A 23,083-nucleotide genomic window follows, 5' to 3' on the forward strand; every position below is an offset into this window, starting at 1 on the left:
TATATTGTAAAGCGCTGCGCAAACTGTTGACACTATATAAATCCTGTACTATAACTAGGGATGCACCAATACTAGCATTGGTGCCAATACCCAGTATTTAGCTGAGTACTCGTACTCGCCCAAATGCTCCGATACTAACCCCCAATACCGGAACTTCTGGTCAGAGGGCGATTTCCTCTGACCAAAAGATAAATATCAGTACTCGGTACTGAAAAACCGGTGTCCGTGCATATTGCAATAATGATAATGCTAGGTTATATTTGAACTAGGCACCAGCTGCTTTGGATGTGTATCTGGCTGCTGGGGTATTAAGGAATGGTATACATGGCACCACCCACTGTCCTGAAATGAGGAACAATCCTCTTATTTTTGGGATATGTGAATACCTCCTATTTTAAGAAGACTTTACTGTGCTGCATACTGATTTGGTTGAAGCATTTTTTTGATTCCTTTTTAGTTGCTTCTCACCATAACCTGTATGGTTATACTGTCTCACTGAATGCACGGGTAGCTTTAGGGCCCATTCACACTAGCGCATCTGCTAAAACACTGCGTTTTACTAGAGGGGCTAGTGCATTGTAGCAGCTCTGGCAGTGTGCTTTGAGCTGTCACTGTTTACTTTTATTTCTATCTTTACGTAGCGTGCACAATGTCTCCGTTCCATTCCGGTTTCTGTACAGCAGCATGGTGTGCTGTGCTGCCATGTGGCGACCTGTTGTGGCATCCAGTGTGCTGCAAAAATACAGAGAAAGTTTGCATTGTTCTGTAGAGCACCACCCATTACACCCGCATTAAAAAGAGGGGACATAGAAGAGATTGTTTTCTATGTGTCCTAGCAATGACATATGTTGATCTGGTTCAGTAAAACGCAGTGTGAACGGGCCCTTAAACTTTCTAGAATATTTGCTTCTGCTTAGCATGTCAGATATGGTGTGGTACAGCTGCAGCACCAAAAGTTGCCTATCCCTGAGCTAGTCTTTTGTGTAGGAAGTTAAGTGAACAGAGAGCACTGGTTAAATGACTGCTGCCGAATAGTCCATTCAAAGTTTCTTTTATGTATATTTCAGAACGGTAATTAGAAAACTGAGCACTTTCCATAAATTACAATAAAAATACCAAATGCATCCATACAAATCACCCAAACAGACAGATGGTAAATGTAGGAGATTGTACAAAGCAGGCACTTGGAGCTCGTCAGCAGCATGTTTTATACAAGAGTGTTAAAATGAATATTATTTGTTCCTTTTCAGTATCAAGCGGCAAGAAGCTTTTTGCTGCACCTGCGACCATGTATTTGTTTTCTCTTAAGCGGATAGTGTGCAAAAAAATAATTTAAAGCAGGATTCCAGGAAAATGTAAAAAAAAAAGCTTTTAGCCCAGTTATGTATTCATTAAAAATCATTACAGCCCAATTGAAGTTTAAATAAAAGTATCTAGCGACAGTGAATTCTAAGCAGAAAGCTGAAATGAAAATGTCTTCTTGTAAGTAGATAAATTGCTCCCCATTGCCGGTCTAAACGCCGCTTCCCTGGCATTCAGCTGCAGACAGAACTCATGCTCTCTGTGTGGAAGTGGTGGTATCTCTTTAGCGGTCTGTAAGGCTTAGCACTAGGACTATGCAATCAACAAGAAGCATGGGCATCTATAAATAAAGGGAGCATCATGCTTCTAATAGTCAGAGGTCACATAGACACGTATGCATTTCTGATCCTTTATTGTGGCTTCTCATCCTCTGTCTTCAGCATGTCCATTGCTGCTTTCTGTGTTAGATAGAATGCAGAAGATAGCTGCAGCAAATCTCGCTGGTGTTTTCAGTACCTTTTATATCTGCTACAATGACTGGCTGCCTATTTTACAGTTCAAACGCTATCACATGCGAGCAGATGTGTTTTATGTCTACAGGGATACTGGATAGGTCACATTTCTAGAACTTGTGCCTCCCCACTATCTGTTCTGCTTCACAGTGAGCTGTTGTCATTTGTCTCGATGCATGAGCAGGGTTTGGGAATCAGCAGCTAATTTGTATACTATAAGCTTTCCCAGGTGCAGGAAATGAAGACTTGAGCTATATATAATATTTTTATATTATGATTATAACAATAACAATAATGAACAGCTCATTCATTAGAAACTGTGTAGACTCTATCATTTAGAGCAGAGATCTTATTTAAAGTATTCTGCCATAGTAATGTCCATTCGTATGTTGCATTTGCAATCACAGGTGCATGAAGGTATTAAGATGTTTGTAGTGTACTTGGCTGCTGTATATATTTGGATAAAGTTGGGAAAGGTTTGAACATCTCTCCTTTCCCCTTCCCTACTCTAACTGGCAGTGTTTACGTGATACTAAACTCAGGCGTTAAATCTTAAAAGTGCCCTAACTATTAACAGAAATGTATCTTATTTGTGTATCACTCAGCTGTAAGGTCTCGTTCACACCTGAACGTTTTGTAGCGCGTTCTACGCTCGACCAACGCTCTACAAAACGCTCAAAAATATAAATCCCATTGTATTCAATGGTCTCGTTCCCACCTTGGCGTATTTCCGTCCGTCCCTAACGCGCTACAAAACGGCCCACGCTTGAAAAGGTACAGGTACTACTTTGGGCCGGTTTGTTGCGCGTTTCCATTGGGATACAGCCAAGTAGCCGACGGTCGCGCAACTTTTTTACCGCGAATCGCGCATATGCAATACGCCTAGGTGTGAACGAGACCTTAATCCTCTAATCGTCTCTGAATTGTTGCTGACACTGCCCTTCCTTCTGGAGGGTGGCTACTTTTGCTCCCCATGGTACCCATGTGTGTTTTGTAAGGTAGCCACCTCTCCAAGCTTGCTCTTATGATAAACTATAATCTTAATACAAATTAGTAAACTATTTTAGTCCATAACAAGAGTGAGCTTGGAGTGGTGGCTACCTTGCAACACATACAGGGACCATGGGGAACAGAAGTAGCCACCCTCCAGGAGGAAGCACAGTGTCAGCACCAATTCAGAGATGATTGGAGGATCTACAGCTGAGTGATACACAAATAAGATACATTTTTGTTGCTAGTTAGGGTACTTGAATGCATTTCTAAGATTTAACTCCTGACTTTAGTGTCACTTTAAGTTTAAATATTGGGCAATATTTAAGTAAAGTAAATAATATAACAAAACCGGCTTCCCCTACAGTGCTTTTTTGTTTCTGCTAAATGTCCTCAGTCTTATAGCCAGCATCATTCAACCCATTTCTTCTGAGCCCAGGCTGTCCTTCACATGCCCCAGCCTGTGGCTGCACAGTGAAAAGAGAAGCAGCACTGTGATTATCTCATCCCTCTGTCACTCTGCTTTCTGTCAAAATGATTCTTGTCAGCACATGAACTGAATGGTGTCTTTTTTTATTGCTTCTTCCTCCTGCACTCCAGCTGTGCTGTACAGGGACTGCAGGAGGCTGATACCAGGTCAAATTCAGATGCCTACACTGATTGCATTTGAAAAATGCATTTAATGGTTACACAATTGCATTGATTTCTGTCTTTATATATGCTTTGAGTTCAGAGTTCAGTGTGATTTCTGTAATGTGAGGCTTCGCCAATTTCCTATTTTGTCATGGCCAGTGAAAAAGCTGATCCCAAGCTACTTGTGGTAAATGTTTATGAACTGTAATTCCTAACCTAAGGAGGCAGGAATTGCATTTTATACTTGTGGCAGCTGTACAGAGGGAAGAGAACCTGCTATTTAGTTCACAGCTTCCTGCCACTGTGCCTGCAGGGTGCAACTTGATGCACACCCCTCTTTCCAGTTTACCACTGAAATGGATTAAGGGACCCTCTAAAGCAGTGGTTCTCAACCTGTATAACCTCAGGACCCACATTTGTCCTTGGTCATTAAGTCGCGACCCAAGTCGCAATGCATTGGAACGCACGGCATTGCGGTATCGCACGTTCCGATGCGGGCGATCAAACTGTGGACAGGAGGTGCGTTTGGCGTGCCATTCAAATGAATGGCAATGCAACACAACTCCCACACCAGAATTTGCGGTAGATGCAATTTTTGCGTGGTACAATGCAGTTATCGCAATGGACTGTGCAATTAACGCTCTGTACTAGTGTGAACGGACCCTCAAAAACACTGTCAGACACACACAACCACAGACACAATCTCCCACACACTCGCAGACATTCTCACACACACTCCAAAATAAATTAAAATTTGTTTTCCTTTTTTTAAGATCCACCCAGTCTCCCTATCATATCGAGAAGTGTGGTGGATCCTCAGCCTGAGGTCCAGTGGGGGCTGCAGTGCTGTGACAGAGCTCCATCCATATTGCCATGGTATCAGGTCCCCCAAAAACCGTGGTGGTGTCCCCTGTCACAATGTCTCCTGTCAGTGCAGAAGCTGGGGAGGCATTAGCACTGGCTTCGCTGCAAGTAGAAAACTTGCAGCACAGCCCTTCTAAAGCCCCCACTGACAGGAGACAATATGAATGACAGGGGACACTGGTGAGCATTGTGTGGGCTTGGAATACATAATGTCCATCAGTGTCCCCTGTCATAATTTCTCCTGTCATTGTAGAGAGAGTTGAGAACCAGGGCTCTAAAGCAATATTTCTGTACTGTTGGTGTAACAACACAGCCCGGAATACAGGAAGTAAGTTATTGTTACCAGCAGAATGAAGATGTCAGCATTGTTTTCTTTCTTTAGTTAAGCACCATGGCTCATGAATTTTCTGTGAAGGAGCAAGGCTATGAAGTACAGCTAGAGGAGATGGAAGACAGCTGCCGAAAGTCCATGCAAGAGCTTATGAGGCTACTGACGGCCCAGCGAAAAACAAGCTACAAATGGAAAGAAGAGACAAATAACCTATCCCAAAGCACAGAGAACAGGCTGAGAAAACTACGGTTTGTAACTTCCATATTATTAGAATATCTTGGCATTAATCAAAATGATATGGACTTTATACTGTCACAATTTATTTTTCTTTATATCGCCCATATTACCCTGGGTTCCATAATCAGTCCAATTCCTTGGCGTGTAGGCCCATCTTCCCTCCCTGTGTGGTTTTGGCACAGCCTCAGTACTACATGGTAATATTTAAAACCCTGGTTTCAAAAGTGAAAAAAAAAGGTGTTGTGCATAGAAACTAGGTAACTGCTTTCTATCTGTTTTCCATCCTGGCTGGCTGCTATAAGCAACACCTTTTTATCTTGTCATTGTCCATTAGGGACACAGGAATTCTGAAACAGTCGCTTTATAATGCCTCCTATAGGAGGTGTGGAAACTGGCAAACAGAAAAAAAAATTAAAAGCCAACCTCTGTATAACCCTGCATATTTTTATGATGACGTCATTCAAGATTACCAGCTATCCAGATCAGTATATTCTTTGCATCAACTTTGAGGGCCAGACCCCACTGGGCTGGAAGAATGTGAGGCAAGCCTGGAATGTGACCTTTGGGAACTGGACTCTGCATTGAGGTGCTTTCTAGACCTGAGTGTGCTGGCTCAGTTAGCCGCAGAACGCTTTTTGGGTTCAGAGCTGTGGCACAGCCTTCGGTGTGACCCTGCCTCTGAAGACTCACTCTGTGATTAGGCTTCTGGATGTGGCAAGGTATGCCTGAAATGCGACCTTCAGAGGCAGACCTTCAGCCTCTGAAGACTCACTTTGTGAGTAAGGCTGGTCAGGCTGAAGCTCTGCAAGCTCCTTCAGTTATTACCTTTGGGCACCATTTTTCACATTTCCGGCCTCCACCATCTTTACTGCGGTAAGGGTTAAGGGTGAGATTGGGGGGCACTATTCCCATCTTCTAGGTGGAGTGCTGCACCCATGCACTCCACGCTCTCTTTCCAACCATTCCGCCTAAAGTAAGCACCATCCTGCTCATGAATTACCAAGCGGATCTTTGATCTCTGGTAATCCCCTACAGTAACTAACCTACAGCCTCCTGAAACCCTCATCAGCACCAGCTGCTCAAATTTGTGAGTACTTGAGGCCTTGCCCCACATTGGCCTAGTCGCTGACCGCCATGTGGTGCAACATGTCTTTTCAAAGACACAGAGGACAGTCCTGCTGCTACGGGTGACCTCAGACAATATTCCCTTCATGGTTCTGGGTACATTAAACTGGCTGACACCTGGAGCCTGGGACCCCTATCATTATAGGGTCCTCATCTATGAGGTCTATTTCAGCTCCATCCAGCGATGCCAGGACCTCCCTCATGTCTGCGGGGACTTCTGTATCCACTAGGCATGCCCTAGCTATTTGTACCCAGTTACTGGATCATTCTGTCCATAAGGGTTCTAAGCATGCTCCAGCGCCATCCTTGGCAGAGATTGTCTCGGACCCTCTTGTGACCGTGAGTCAAACCAGGCCTGCATCCCCTGTTTCGATTCAGATTTAGAATCCCAACAGTTGGGAGGGGCTGTTTTTGGGTCATTGCAGTTGACTCAAATATACAAGGGTTTGTTTCAAATTTTATCAATGTAGTGCTCATCACCCTGCATTTGGAGGGTCAGCCTGCTGTTATAAGACTTCGGTCTTTTAGAGCTCCTATGGCTGCGAAGACCTTCCTGCTACACCCACTGTTTAAAAATTTCCTTTATGCAGAGTAGAAACATCCTGAAGGGTTCTGGGCCCCACCTGAGACTGTGCATATCATTTTCCCTTTGAGAGGAGATTCACTAATAAATGATCCATGCCTAATGTAAATTCTCTCCTAAGACTGCAGTTTGAGCTAAATGATTTGACCCTCCATCTTGTATTGGTGGCAACTCTGATCTGTCAAACAATGTCAGAATAGATTAAACTCCTTAGGGAGAATCCTTCCACCACTGCGGTAGGTCGCTGAATTAAGGAAGGGTTGGAGCAGATGTCTAGAGCTATGTGCTTTAACTGTGATCATTTATTACAAGCCTCTGTCTCCCGCATAGGACTGATGTGTGCACAAATGCACAGGGAACTCTGGCTATGTGCTTGGGACACTAATGAGACGTTCAGAGAACACTTGTCCTATTAACACGGTCATAAGCAATGCCTCAGAAGGCCACAATATTCTCCTACTAGACTGCAAGAAATCTGCGTAAAGGTCATAGGAGCCCTGTCTCTCTGCCTTAGCTTCCTTAGCAGTGTGCACACAAATGCTGGTTGTTGTAGACGGCTCATGATTCTATGTTAGATCCATGAATGACTGTTGCCCACACCTCAGTTTTGGACTGCTTTTGAACAATTCTGAATTTCTGAATTCCTGCATCCCTCAATTGATTATAAAAAAAAATTAGATTGTTGTACTTAATGGAAAAAAATATTTTTCTTGAAGCCCATTGAGGGACACTGATCCCGCTACTCCTCTGTGCTTATTGGCAATTTGTACAGCTTGCTCACATGACGGTTAGAGGCAAGATTTTACAGAAGCTGGCATTCACCAGTTTTTTCTGTTTGCCTGTGTCCAAACCTCCTGTAGGGGGCAGTATAACCAGACTGTTTCAGAATTCCTGAATTTCTATGTCCCGCAATGTACTTCAAGAACAAGTACAAAAAGCTTCTTTTTTTTTCTCCCCTGCTGTTCGCATTTGAACTATAGTATTACCTTGTTGGGCACATACAAGGAACAAGTTTGGAAATGGCATTTAATAAACTGGAGATTTTGTTATTGGAGCTTTTAAATTAGGGAAAGAATTAGACATCCTTCTTTGGTCTGGCCACCTACATTTTCTCCATGGTCTACCATAAAAGACCTGTCACATGTAGGTAGCTGCCTCTTCACAGCATTGCCACCCATTAGCTTGAACAATGGTTTAACAGTTTTGAGAGCCGTTTCACTTAGGGTAGAATTGTTAGAAACGTTGCAATAAACGTTGAATCCAAGGAGCCTGAGATTTTTAAGAATAAATGCTGTGTATCATGTATAATTATTTCTGTGGTTTGCAGCTCTAGTGCATACTGTAAAATTCACGTAAGATATATTTTTGGAAGATGTCTTTTATTGTTCTAAATTTTAAAATGGACAATTTTGCCTTTTTTATTATTAAAGTGAAACTCCGGGTAAACCACTAAATGGAGAGTTGAAATACATGTATGTTTACTGATTTACCTGCCAAGGAAATTGTAATCCTGTCCATTGTGTACTTATGAAATATGCCTTTCTGGCACCCTGCACAGGCAGCTTTTCATCTGCCGGGTTCAACTTTGTGGCTTCTCATGTCACCTCTGTTCCCGCAATCAGTAGACCACGAATCCGCATAATTGCCTCTAACTAACTAGCAGGGATCTGATCTAGGAAGACATAGGAAACAGTCATTTAAACAATAAGTAGCACAGTGATCATCCTGAATACTAGAGAGGTGTGTATTGCAAGACTGCCTGGGCAAAAATTACAAATCCTTTAGTTGGTAGAGCAGTAAACATACTGCATATATTTAAACTGTAAATAAAGCTGTGTGTCTGGAATACCACTTTACTATATAAAATAGAAATGTTTAAAGCAATTTTCCACGAGCATACAGTTTCTGCATATTAGGTGCTTTGTGGAACGATTGGATTGGAATATTGCTGGATCAAATTTAAAATTGATCCGATAGTTCAGAAAATATCTTGCTTACCTGATCAAATAATATGTGGTGTGCTTATATGTGTTTTGATTTATAATTAAACCAGATGATTGCATAATAAAGAAAACTTACAGGAGTATCCTGAGAAAACAAAGAATGATCACAGTTTAAATGGGTAATAGTTATAACGTCTGTGGTCATCAGTAGGGGGTTTGAAGCCAGGGAATCTGACTTGACCATTACATACTAATGGCTCACATGAACATCAGAGTAGTAGTTCTAGTTGTCTATAATAAGTAGCTACTGCGCATCGTTAATGCAGGAAGGACTGACATGAAATGAGCACAGGATGATGATGTGTGAGGATGATTTGAAACCATGCAGTTCTTACTAATAAATATAGATATAAATATCTGTCTAAACAGAAGAATACATCAATGTAGTTTAAAAAAAAATAAAAGTGCGTCGCTATGTATACTTTACACCCTGTCATTTTGTAACTGTCAGGACAGTTCCTGCCTTTCATAGCCACGATTCCTATCCAGCGCCAGTGGCTGCCATTGTCCGATTCCCAGATGCAGTGCTAGTTCCAGATAAATATAGACCTCATCAGCATCACATATATAGTGTCCCTACCCTAAAATTGGTTTTAAGGAGCTTCTGACGACAGGTGGGAGCCTTGGAGGTGACAGCTGTCCTGAGAGTTTTTGTGCTGAAAGATGCCAGCCTCTCTAGAGGACATTAGACTTTAAAGCGAAATTCTGCACATACCACTTAAATACAGAACTAAAAAAAAAAAAAACAAATATGATATCCTTTTACTTCCCAAAGTCGACCTAGTCTTTACATTTATATTTTCCACGCTGCAACGCCAGATAGGTACATGTAGTTTCTGATTAAGCAGTTCATCTTACTGGTTTGAGAACTCAGCTTCCTATGTCACCTCTCTGCCTCCAGTCTCCTTACTGTACAGAGTATCAGCATCACCTGTTCCTTTAGAAGGGAATTTGACCTTTGACTTCAGGAAAGCTATCTCACTTAGCAGTAATACTAAACCATGAAGTAGTAAGGAGTAAACTTACTGACAAAAATGGTTGGCCATAATTACAAATTCTTTACCTGGTTAAGAAGTCAAATATATGTATTTTTACTGTACAAAAAAATCTTAATTGCAGCACAATACAGTGGTACCTCTGTTCATGAACAAAATTTGTTACGCAATTCTGGTCGCGAACCAAAGTCGCAAATCTAATTTCCCCATAAGGTTCATTGTAAATAAGGTTAATCTGTTCTGACCCCTACGAACGTGGTCGCGAACCGATTTTGGTCGCGAACAGAATCAAATTTTCCCATAAGGTTCAATGTAAATAAGGTCACTCCGTTCTGAACCATTTGTATTTTTTTTTTTTAACCACAAGAATATGAAACAAAGTACAGTACAGTATGAAAAGAGTGAACACTAACCTTTGCACTTTCTTTGGAGCCATGCTGGATTGAATAATACTGTAAAGTACTGTATGTGCTATAAAGCACACAAAAAAGCTTCACAGCAAGTTTGCACAGGTCTGTCTGCGACCGCCATCTTGACTAGAGGAAGCCATGACCACGTGTCAGAGCAGGGAAGATGGCCGCGTTTGTCATGTTTGTCAACCGATTTGGTGTTCGCGAACGGAAGCGATATTTTGCCGAACTTCCTGTTTGCGAACTGAATTGCTCGCAAACAGAAGCGTTTGTGAACCAAGGTATTACTGTACATCTGAATATTCCATACAACTTTGTAACATGAGTTCACAAACAATTTTGGAGAGTAGGACCCATCACGTTAGAACCAGGTGCCATTATCATCTCACCAAGAGCGCCATCATCTCACCAAGAGCGCCAGACTCTCCTCCATCCCTTGCTTGAATGTGTTTACTCCTAGTGCTCCAGTTTCTTTTGAGAAATCCAAAGCCCTATTAGTAGTTTATTCAGCTTCCTGAAAACCAATTTGTACCTGTACTTTGGTAGACCTTTTGATCCATCATGGTTTGAACTTTACATCTTTCAGATTTAGGGACTGATATGAATGATTCTGTGTAGACCACAAAGCATGGCAGGATCTGTTGGTATCTTTCTCAAGCTCCAGGCAATTTTAATGTATATCTAAGCCCAAAAGCAATAGATTGCAGCTTACCAGTCCTGAGATCTGGTGGCTGCATTGGTTTTCACTTTTTAAGGCTAAGGACATTTTTTAGCAAGTACAGCAATGCATTGTCACTTCCTGTGAGCTGAAAAGATAGCATATGTAAAGTTATCTCTCTCTTTGTAAGCTACTAGACCTACCAATCGAACATGGGAATCTGGCCATACACTATTAGATCTACAAAAAATCAAACATATTTTTCCATCCATGCTAAACAATGTGAATGGATAAATCTCCCGCTGTGGCTATTGTGCAGCTGTCATTCGACCAAAGATTTTTGGCCTGGCTCCCTCGACATATGTGGATTGAATAATCGACTTTTGTCAAGCCAACAGGGCCACCCGCTGTAAGAATTTCAGTTGATTCCTGTGAATTGGACAGAATTCTAACCGTGTATGGCCAGCCTAATGGAGGTGGACAAAGGCAGACATGTTTGAAGTCCAGCCTGTATGACAACCATGGCTCCTTCCATAGATCCCAAGGAGAAGTAAATGTAGACTCAAAGGGACAGGAAGTGTGTCATTCACAAGTTATCAGGTGAAAATAAAGGGCAAACACCTGAAAGAGAAACTAATGCTACTAACTCATGTATGGGCTGGTAAGATGCAATATATAAAATGTTGGTTTTTAACTTTAAAACTGCCCACTACCCTCACATGAATGAGAAGGACTGCGATGAAACCCAAGGGCACATCATGGAGCCTTGCCTTTAGATCCATTCAGAAGATAGAGACACGGGCAATTGCCAGGCTTTTGCCAAGGCCAGCCAACTGACAGCTGCCAAGGGAAGTCAGAGCTCCAGAGTTAACATGTATAATGTTCCTTTTTGACCACTGTGCACCTTAAACAGATGTTCTTTAGGAAAGTGGGAACACTTTAGAACCTTGAGGAACGGTCAGCCGCCTGTATGTTTTCTGTCTGATAGAGGCTCCAAATATCCTATTAATAGATGTTAAGTTTGCTGAGTCGGCAACGTTGACCTCAGTTTAGTTTTAGCCACGTGCAAACCCTTAACCTCCAAAATACATCCCTGTAATGTAGCAATTCCTATTTTTACCTAGTTGGATTAAAAAAAAAATTAAATCCCATTTTGCCAACAAGGAAAGCAAAGAAAATACTAAATAGTGTGGCCCTAACATGCACACAGTTTTTGTATTTACAAATGTGCATTGCATACACATTTCTTTCATTCTCAATGCCCTTTAACTGACATTTTTGCTGAGACTTGAAGCTCATCCAAGTACTTTGCTTTTCCAAGGTATGCTAATTAAAAACTTGCTCAGCAGAATTTAATGTTGCAGTGTTATTTATACTGCTTTTTAAAATAGGTTGAGCAAATAGTGACCCTCGTCGGCGCTTACACTTTAAGGAAAATATTCTTTAAACAGCTGTTAAGTGTTAAGTTTCATCATGATTCGGAAATGAAACAGAGCTATAGACAACCTCTATACTTTGTTTTCCATTGGAGACAGACATTAGAATATAAGTGCGTGTGTATTTTAAAAAAAAATAAATTATTTTATGCTGTTTGTGTGCTGACGGAGGATCTGTAAATCTTTCAGAGACCAGACTGGCACCTCGCCCGGATTTTTAAATTGGTATGGGAGAAGCAGTCACTCTGAAGAGTTAGCAGCCTAATAGAACTGGTGTCTGCAATACATTGAGGCAGACAGAGCAATCTATTGTCACTGGGTGCTGCGGTGGCATCTGCTTCTTGGCATTTTGCAAATTGAGGCACTTCTTTCTAGAACAAACTGATGATTACCTGGGTATTATTGGACATGATCTTTCAAGAGTTCATGTTGAGTCTATCAAATGCTGCAGGACATATTGACAAGAGTTGCTTTTAATTTAGGCCTATGCAACCACTGAATATGTGAAGGCTAGAGTACTGTATACGCAAGTGTGCGGGTTAAAAACTAGAATCCGGATTACTTATCTGTCTTTTAAAATGTCACTAGAGATTAATAAACAACTCCTTGTTTGTTCAGCAGTAACAACTTATGCTGATCTATGCCTTGTTGTAATCCATTAAATGTATTTAACTTGTGGGTTTTAATGAGCAACAGTTACCTACTGCTGTGTACTTTGATATCATCTTTCTCCTATGGCATCATTGTATACATTTCCCTTGGGGGACAGGTTAACAAAGACCGAAGCTTTCCTGTATGTCGTATAGTACAATCCAATGCTGATTTGTAGTTGTTCAGGTAAGCATTGTAGCATATACATGCATGGCCAAAGCCTGGCCTTGCTGGTTTCTCACAGAAAATGGGGGGATATGAGAGGTTTGTCATCATACCAACATAGACATCACTTCTATTTCTGAATTGGACAACATCACTTGCAGTTGATCTTCCTATGATTTAAGGTTTTAGTAAATTTTTTGGGGTTATTTTATTTGTAGAGTATTTGAAAAACTGAAAAGCACTCCATCTGCTGAAGAAGACCTTTTATACTTGCCAGTCCCACCACCCGCTTCTCAATTGCACTGTTTGAGAACTATGACTGCCCAAAGACTCTTCACATCTGACACTTTTACTAGTCTTTGACGCTTGTTCCCCCCACCGCGTGCTGTAGTTCTGGACCCTAGATCACTACTGTGTCTGTGAAGATGCCATAGCTCTACAAAAGAGCAAAGACTGGAGGAATGAACATGGGGACAGGCAAGTATGAAAGGTCTTCATTCGCAGGTTGTATGTTTTTTTCATTTTGCAGACTTACTTCTAATGGATTTCTTCAAATTTCATAATTTCCTTTTCTTAATTTGTTCTCCTTTTAAGCCTATATTGTGTGCCTTCATAGTGTTTGACTATGTTGGCCATGGCAATACAAGCAAGAGTAGGTTGAGGGGCAATTAAAAAAGAAACCAGTGCTGAGAGAAATAGGGAATGGGGAGGGGAATTCTGTTGCTTACCTCCTAAAAATACTAGTTGCCTGGCTGTCTCTGGCTTCTATACTTTTGGCTGCTTACTCGGAAGAAGCATGCAGATTAGAAAGGAAACTCCTTACCTGCATACTTGTTTTAGATCTGTGCTGTTGGATCAGCATTATAGCCAGGCAACTAACATTTTTAAAAGGACAAGTCAGAAATGGAAACCTATGTATTCCCTCAATACAGATATCCTTAAAGTGGACCTTGCAGTGAAATGCAAGATCTGCTCATGCTGTCTGCGTCACCTTTCCCTTCTTAAAGTGGCACTAAGCTCAGGAGTCGCATCTTAAAAATGCATTCAAGTATCTTAACTATTAACACAAATAACTAAAATGTATCTTATTTGTGTATCACTCGGCTGTAGATCCTCAAATCATCTCTGAATTGGTGCTGACACTGTCCTTCCTTCTGGAGCGGTGGCTACTTCTGTTCCCCATGGTCCTTGTGTGTTTTGTAAAGCAGTCACTGCTCCAAGCTCTTTTCCATGATGGACTACAATCTCATGTTTAGTTTATGAATTTGTATTGAGATTGTAGTGTATCATGGGGAGCAGCTTGGAACGTTGGCTACTTTACAGCACACACAGGGACCATGGGGAAAAGTATCCACCCTCCAGAAGGAAGGACAGTGTCAGCACCAATTCAGAGATGATTTGAGGCTCTACAGCCGACTGATATACAAATAAGATACATTTTTGTTAATAGTGGAGGTACTTGAATGTATTTGTATGATTTAACTCCTGAGTTTAGTGTCACTTTAAATCGTGTAGTGGTGGCCCGTGGTGGCTAGGTGAAGATGACCTCAAACTCCTTCTAGCTAGGTTCTGGGGAATACAGAACAACCAAAATCTTTCAAGAAGATGCCCTTGCAATGGGCTGAAGTGCATTCTTGCAAGATTTCGCTTGTTCTGCATCCCCCTGGAATCTTCCTAGAACGACGTTGACATCACAGTCAGTGATGCTGAGGGTAAAGTAAATATTATTTCACTTTTTTCTTTTTTTCCAGGTAGACCTTACATCTACTAACAGTAGGTATAATTTGAGTGATAACTTTTGAATGACATTTTTAGCAGATGTAAGCCACCCTCTTCTCTTTCAGCCGCATACTTGCCAAGTTCTGGAGCAAGTCCTCTGGCATCCCACCGCAATGTTTGCATGTGGCCAGCCCATCCTTTTCTCACTACTGCCTACATTTGCCCCGTAGACCCACATAGATTTCTATGGGTAAAGGTACTTCCTGTGCAGAATCTCCCTTTCCATGTGTGGGATGTTCTCAGTACCTGAGTTTGGATTAGATCACACTGTTCCCGCTATGTGATCGTCAGAAGCGATGCTTGAACTGACCACACCATTTGTTAATATTACTTAGTGAATGGAAAACCTAGATTTTTGTTGTTGATGTGATGACAAATCGGACCCCTGTTTATGTACAGATGCTGAGATTCTGTATTTTTATCACTTTCCCTTTTCAGGCAGTCAATAAAATCCCTTCATTTTAAGATAATTTTATTGTTTTTTTATGTTGGTTGCAGTTCTGTTTAGATACATTTCCAATCTCATAACAATTCTTTAGATTATTCTAGGTCATAATTGAACTATGAAATGCTGTACACTAAATTATTGTGAGCTGGTGCAGACCCAGTGGTTACTTGAATATAAAAAAATAAATACAAATACTCAGTAAATTTTCCTAAACTGTTAACAAAATTACCTTTTATCCAATACAATTTAACAGAACAAAATTGACTTTTGCTGAATGACTGGTATTTATATTTTGATCGATCCAGGATAATTAAGATTTTGACAAGTATCAAAAAAAAATTTTGTTTTCTTTTCGAAAGAGAAGGAAGCCTTTTTATATGAGGGTTTGTCTCTGATTTTCTTTTTGCTCTACTAGGTTATACCTAACAGTTCCCAAATAGATTGCAATGCTCATAAAAATTGGAAAGTGTATAGGTAGAGTAGTATTAGAACCATGTCACCATTGTAGCCTGTTCCTCCTTGTCATTATCTAAACATTACCTGCTGTCATACAGCCAAATAGAGTTCCCCCTTTCGTTGCTGCAACCTCCATAAAACAAAATGAGATTGTCATTTCAGCCTGATAAGACTGTTTACACCGCAGCTCCTGGATTTATCATCTAAAAAAATCTGAGCGGGTTTAGGCTGCCTTTTGTCGTGGCGTCATATAAAAAGCAATCATTTGGATTTTACTTATGTTTTTACATTTGTTACATTTTTGTTGTATTCCCTGCTGTATGTGTGTGTTTTGCTTGGCAGTTGCTGCATCTCGGCTAAAGAATGCCATTAAATACTTTTTTCTGCCGATTGAGCAAGACAGCTGCAGGTATTGGCACAATACAGAAATCCATAATCAGGAAAGTAACTAAAGCATATTGCCGTTTTTTCACTAGAACAAAACACATCTGGCACAGGCCCTGTTAATTTGTTATCTGCACATAATGAATAATGCACCAGCTACAGCTGGCACCTCCTAAACCTATTTGCCAAACCATGAAATAGAGCACATTTGATTTCTGAATACCTTTGTCTGTGTTCAGTGTCTAGCTTTCCCTGACTCATTGTCAGTCTCATCCACTGCTTCATTAGCTTAGTGTGCGCTTCAGGTTGATGTTTCATACTTTCAAGTAGCTTTTTATTTCCAGTAATACCTTTTTATGCTATATGAAAGCATTTTTGTTGATCCGACTTGCAGGAGGCGACAGAATTTACAGTTGCACATTCCCCAAATTTGCACAGTTTTACAGCCTCTCTAGCTTCTCAACGCTTGATTGCTGTAATAGAGTGTAATGTAAAAAGAAAGAATCAAATACATGGAAAGCATTTTAACAGGCAAAGTCTTGCATACCTCCTTTACTCCCTTTCAGCCAAGGGCCTAAAAAATGAGCTCAATAAGAATGGCTCATCGTTATTTCTGCTCGTCTTCATTCTGATGTCTCATTTCAGGTTAACCTCATTTGAACGACAGAAAAAAAAAGTTAAGAGAAGGAGCAAATGCATAGCGTAAAGACAGTATTACTGAGTCTCAAGGAATCATAAATGTATATAGATAGATAGATAAATAGATATATAGATGGATAGATAGATCTATCAATATATCTATCCATAGATAGATAGATAAATATATAATATATATATATATATATATATATATATATATATATATATATATATATATATATATATATATATTACAGATTGTGAACTGTATAATAGATCTTTTATCCTTCTCCAGGTCAATCTTTAGGCAGATTTTGATTTTATTCTTGGATTTGATAAAAGGTGCATTGCAGTAGAGATTGTTACATAGTTACATAGTATTTGAGGTTGAATAAAGACATAAGTCCATCAAGTCCAACCTATTGCGTGTATGCATTTATGTTTGAGCAGGTGTGTGCGTGTATATGAGTCCATGTGTGATTTTTCTCTTAGCAGTACCTGTACCCATGTATATTATGGTCTCCAAGGAACTCGTCCAGGAGTCTCTTGAATGATTCAACACTCTTAGCTGAGATCACTTCCTGCGGCAGCGAGTTCCAGACCCTAACCGCTCTAACTGTGAAGAACCCCTTGCGCCCTGTATGTTGAAATTTTTTTCCCACCAATTTTTGGTTGTGCCCTCTGGTCTTTGTTACGGAGCTAACCGTAAACAGTTTGTTGATAATGTTGCTGTCACCCTTGAATAGTTTATACATGAAAAATCATGTCCCCCCTTAATCTCCTAACCTTCAACGAGAACATATTTAATTTTAACAACCTTTTTTCATAGTTCAGATCCTCGAACCCCTTAATGAGTTTGGTTGCCCTCCTCTGGACTTTTTCCAGCTCAAGAACATCGTTTATGAGTATCGGTGACCAAAACTGGACCGCATACTCCAGATGTGATCAGTGCAGTGATCTGTAAAGTGGCAAAATTATAGACTTGTCCCTGCAAGACATTCCCTTCTTAATGCAAGACAGGAATCTACTTGCTTTGTTTACAGCAGCCTGGCACTGCAAGCTATTCTTCAGTCTGCAGTCTATAATAACCCCCAAATCCTTCTCCATTTCTGACTTCCCTAGTGGCACACCCATAAGGCTGGGTTCACACTTAGGCGTATCGAATATGCGCATTTGTCGCGCGTTTTTTACAGCGATTCGCGGGTTAAAAAAAACCTGCGCGACAAACGCCCGTTTCCGATGGCTACCTGGCTTTATCCCAATGGATAGCGCGGCAAATACGCCCCAAAGAAGCTCCTGTACTTCTTTGGGCGTAGGGCGTTTTGCAGCACGTTCATACGGCCTGTAATACGCCCAGGTGTGAACCATACCCATAGGAAATAATGGGATTTCGGTGTTTGAGCGTTTTGCAGAGCATAGGAACGCGCTACAAAACGCCCAGTGTATAGTCCATTTGCCTATTTTTAACTCCAAGGTGCATTACCTTACATTTATTGACATTGAACTTCATCTGCCATACAGTTGCCCATTCCCCGATTCTATCCAGGTCCTCCTGTAAAGTTATAATGTCTAAATCTGTGTCTACTAACCTCCCAATTTTCGTATCATCAGCAAACACTGAGACATGACTTCTCACTCCCTCCCTGATATCATTAATAAACAGGTTAAAAAGCATGGGACCCAGCACAGAACATTGGTGCACGCCACTCATGACCTCAGCCCAGTCTGAGAAGGTGCCATTAACTGATACTCTTTGTACATGTTCTTGTAGCCAGTTTTCTATCCACGTACACACAAATTCATCTACGCCCATAGCCCTTAGCTTGTATAACAAGCGTTTATGTGGCACCGTATCAAACGCTTTGGCAAAGTCCAGATATACTACGTCCACCGGCCTCCCCCCATTCAGATCTCTACTTACCTCTTCGTAAAAGGTCAGCAGAAGTGTATAGTCCATTTGCCTATTTTTAACTCCAAGGTGCATTACCTTACATTTATTGACATTGAACTTCATCTGCCATACAGTTGCCCATTCCCCGATTCTATCCAGGTCCTCCTGTAAAGTTATAATGTCTAAATCTGTGTCTACTAACCTCCCAATTTTCGTATCATCAGCAAACACTGAGACATGACTTCTCACTCCCTCCCTGATATCATTAATAAACAGGTTAAAAAGCATGGGACCCAGCACAGAACATTGGTGCACGCCACTCATGACCTCAGCCCAGTCTGAGAAGGTGCCATTAACTGATACTCTTTGTACATGTTCTTGTAGCCAGTTTTCTATCCACGTACACACAAATTCATCTACGCCCATAGCCCTTAGCTTGTATAACAAGCGTTTATGTGGCACCGTATCAAACGCTTTGGCAAAGTCCAGATATACTACGTCCACCGGCCTCCCCCCATTCAGATCTCTACTTACCTCTTCGTAAAAGGTCAGCAGGTTGGTCTGGCAAGAACGATCCTTCCTAAATCCGTGCTGCATATCACTTATTATACTATGATCCCGGACGAATTCCACTAAGTAGTCCTTAATAATTCCCTCTAACAGTTTAGGCCTGGATTGGAAATGAAATCCTTCAGATGCGTACATGTAGCAAAGCCTACCTGCTGAGTAGTTCAGTTTTCATCCAGAAGTAGTTGTCCTGCACCAGTCCCTCTGGCTGTAATCTGATGATCCTGGAAGGTACCTTATGGTGATGCTGGAACACCCTCCTTGCTGTCTCAGATGTAAACACATAAGAGTACAAAGAAAATTCTGACAGTTTCCCATGAATCAGATCCAGGCCTAATTAATGCTGGGTATACACTGGTTGAAATGCGACCAGTATGTAGCACTGTCAGCACCCCTCAGTTAAATTTTTCAATCAGCTTTTGCTAATGGAGCTGGTCCGCAAAACACTTGGCCAATCAGCTGACAGTCCATTGTGGAGGGGGATTCCAACATCCATGCTGTTTAGTGTGGGTGGGGTAATTGAGCATTTCTTCTTCTTCCATAGATGTATGGCCAGCTCCAGAATTTTCAATGTAATTGGTGATGCAGAGAGAGGGAACTACACATCACAGGAAAGGCAACCTCAGCACTCCAGCTGCACTGAAACTACCAATAACATCATGCCTCTGGGAGTCATGCCTGCGGCTATCAGTCTTGCAATGCCTCATGGGATTTGTAGTTCAATAACAACTGGAGTCCTTGTGTTGCCTACCCCTGACACGGCATATACTTGTGTGACATGCTTCTAAGTATGACATCCATGTTGCTAGCCCAAGAATTGCTTTGAATTCTGAGAATGTGAGATTTTCAAGGAATGGACTATGGCTGGGACCAGAATGGGACCACAAAAAGAAAACGTACATTGCAGAAAAAAAGTCAGACTGGGTAAGTATAAATTAGGGCTTCTACTGTAATGTTTTCCTTTGTCATGCAGAGATAACACAGGCGGCGTAGTTGGGGCAAAGTGCTCGCCCTTATCAATATGCTTGTGGCTGTTTTTTTTTCTGAGGGCAGATTGATTTAATAAGAATTATTTCCATGGTTTTACTCTGTAAAGCCTATAACACCATGTTCTCTGCATCCAGGCACAATTTATTTCTGAGTGGAAGGCTTGAATATATTCATAACACATGGAAGTATGTAATTAAACTTTAAATGAGATTCATTTTCGGTTAGATTGTGTCTGATATATTTTGACTCCTGTGCACTTCAGGACATTTACCAAAGTACACTATAAAACGCTGTCACCAGTAATATATACTTAGGCTTCTTTTATAGATTTATAAATTAAGGTTAGCCCTGTTTCGCTTTTATAAAGCAATTCACAGTATTCATTATTTTGTGAGTCATTTGGGCAAAATGGACTTGGCATTTGATTAAACTTGTGTCTGCTTGCTGCCACCGAGCCATTTAAATGGTTTGTTATAGAATGAATTGCTTTTATTGCTACACGATTGGTGCGCTGCTAAGTGGGATTATTATCATCAAGTGACCTCTAAATGAATCTGCAAACTTTATCCTCATGAGTCATCACATGCCGAGGGGAAAATACTAGGGGATCAAGAGGAATTAGGGGAGATTTACACTATAGCTGCAGGCACACATCTATGTGATATAGTTTCCATATCCTAATTATATTATTAGCACTTCAGATTGTGTGAAAGTGTGATTAGCAGAGTGCTTGTTCACTTGAGAGGTGCTTTTAGGAGGGCTGGGCTAATCAGTCGCCTTGCTTCCACAATGTGCCTGTATAGAGCACAGGCAGCCATTCTGTGACTGGCTCTGGTTTTCAGGATGCAGCCAGTTCAACAGCTAGTGAGGCACACAGAGCCTCATTTCTCAGTCACAACTTTCTAGGGAATGAATAGGTTAAATATTGGTTCTCCCTCCATTGTATGTAATTGTTAGAGTTCAAGGAGGAACACCAAGCTAGGTAAATATGTATATACACTGATCAATCATAACATAATCACCACTGAGAGGTGATTGATCGGCATTGATTTCCTCATCTCAGTGGCACCTGGAAGTGGGTGGGACACTAGGCAGCTAGTGAACATTTTCACTCTGAATTGATGTGTTGCAGAAAAAAAGGGGCAAGCGTAAGGATTTGAGCAACTCTGACAATCCCCAAATTGTGATGGCTAGACAACTGGGTCAGAGCAACTTCAAAACTGCAGCTCTTGTGGGATGTTCCCAGTCTGCAGTGGTCAGGACCTACCAAAAAGGTCCAAGGAAGGAAAACTGGTGAACCAGGGACAGGGTCATGCGTGGCCAATGCTCACTGTTGCACGTGGGGAGCGAAGGGTGGCCCATGCAGTTCATTCCAATAGAAGAGCTAGCTTAGTTCGAAGGGCTTAGTACCAGATACTTAGTACCAGTACCAATGCCGATACTTAGTACCAGATACCACAGGATACCTTCAGAGGCCTAGTGGAGTACATGCATCAACGGGTCAGGGCTGTTTTGGCAGCAAAAGGGGGACGTGCTCAATATTAGGTGGGTGTTAAGGCCGATGGTTGTATGTTCAACTGGAGGTGTTTTGTGTTTTTTGTTATATGGCAGCAATTACTAAAAGGGTGGTTTGTGTGGGGCGGAGGGGAGCCGGGAGGTTAGCCTTAATTTTAAACATGGTGTGTTGTATGGTAATTTTAGGAATATTTGATGCTTTATGGACCTCTTTAAACTGTAATGCATTTCATATTAATCAGACGTTGGCTAAAATCTTTGTGTGTGTATGTGTATATATTATATATATTTTTTTTTTTTTTTTCAGAAGGGAAATAAAAAGAGAAAAACAGCAAAAACATGAGTTACTTTCACAGTTAGAAGCCAGCCATGAGAAAATGTTTGAGGTAATACAGCCACATATCATGTTCTTGTGTTCCAAGGTTCATTTTTCAACCAGTTCTCTTGCCTGATGTGGTAATCAGTTACGATTGGTTGGTGACAGTACTGACTATATGGTGTGGAAAGCTGTGCCAATGTTATTATTTCATATAAGCTGCAGCATATAGTTTCTTTATGATATCAGATGTGATGTAAATGAGAGCTGGACAACCCCAATCCTTTAGGGTCATGAGTTATAAAGTTATTAAAGGTCCTTCCACCCGATACTGATCATTAATTCTGTATTATACACTCTGTATAAAATGGAGCAATACAAGTGATATATGTGTATCATAGATGCCAATGCTTTTACAGTCTTTTCTCTTTACTTCCGATTTATACACTACTATATTTTACTAGCCTCTTATATCTCCTTGGAATTCTGCTGGTGAGTCCCTAACTCTTATCCCACACCCATGAAGTCTCATCCATTTTGCTGCAGGAGTCCCCAAGTTTGTGTCTTTGAGCCAAATTATTATGTACTCCCAAAAATCTGGCCTTTATGAGCCTTTAGGACTTGGGATGTACACCTCTGTTCCCTATGCAGATTCATTCTGTCTGTTATCTAAGTATTAATAGGCTGCATGTTAAAGTGAACCTGTGCTTTGCTTTGCAAGGTTCTATCCAGCTGCACATACTCATCTTCCCTCCACTCCTCTGTCACTCCATTCAGCAGCCAGAAGGGAAGAGACACTCCCTGGTATTTCTGGATATAGGGAGACTGTGATTCACACTTTTTCCAAAATGACACTGCTGGTGCTTGGGGATTTTCTGCTCTGACACCCAGCACTGTCACAGACCAGGCCAAAATACTGTTATTTGGTGTAAAGACAAGGTTTTTAGCCCTGTGTAAACTTCATCCCAATGTTTGGTTGGAATTTACACAGCAGGCCAGTGTGTGGAAGGTAAATAAAGGCTCCTTGTCATGCCTGCTTTCCAGCACATCTGTTACTTTCCCCTTTTTGGGAGGGCAGAGTAAAGGGTTCTTTTATTAACATAAAGCTATGCTAACAGTCTTGCTGAGGTAAATAAAAGTTAGTGCTAAACTATGTGTTCTGAACTATGGTTCTGTTCAGTGCTGCTCACATAACTAAAAGTC

At 41.1% G+C, this 23,083-nt stretch overlaps 1 protein-coding gene across 1 annotated transcript in view; it reads left to right on the forward strand.

Moving 5' to 3' along the window:
- Window positions 1-23,083, forward strand: part of SCLT1 (sodium channel and clathrin linker 1) — a 130,203-nt gene that overhangs the window by 101,456 nt on the left and 5,664 nt on the right. The window contains exons 18-19 of the mRNA XM_018560293.1: window positions 4,684-4,880; window positions 21,872-21,950. Of these exons, the coding sequence (XP_018415795.1) occupies window positions 4,684-4,880; window positions 21,872-21,950 (276 nt within the window). The remainder of the gene's footprint in view (window positions 1-4,683; window positions 4,881-21,871; window positions 21,951-23,083) is intronic.

The sequence above is a fragment of the Nanorana parkeri genome, unplaced genomic scaffold (genome assembly GCF_000935625.1).
Source record: "Nanorana parkeri isolate BGI_ZX_2015 unplaced genomic scaffold, ASM93562v1 scaffold446, whole genome shotgun sequence".
NCBI classification, from domain to species: Eukaryota; Metazoa; Chordata; class Amphibia; order Anura; family Dicroglossidae; genus Nanorana; species Nanorana parkeri.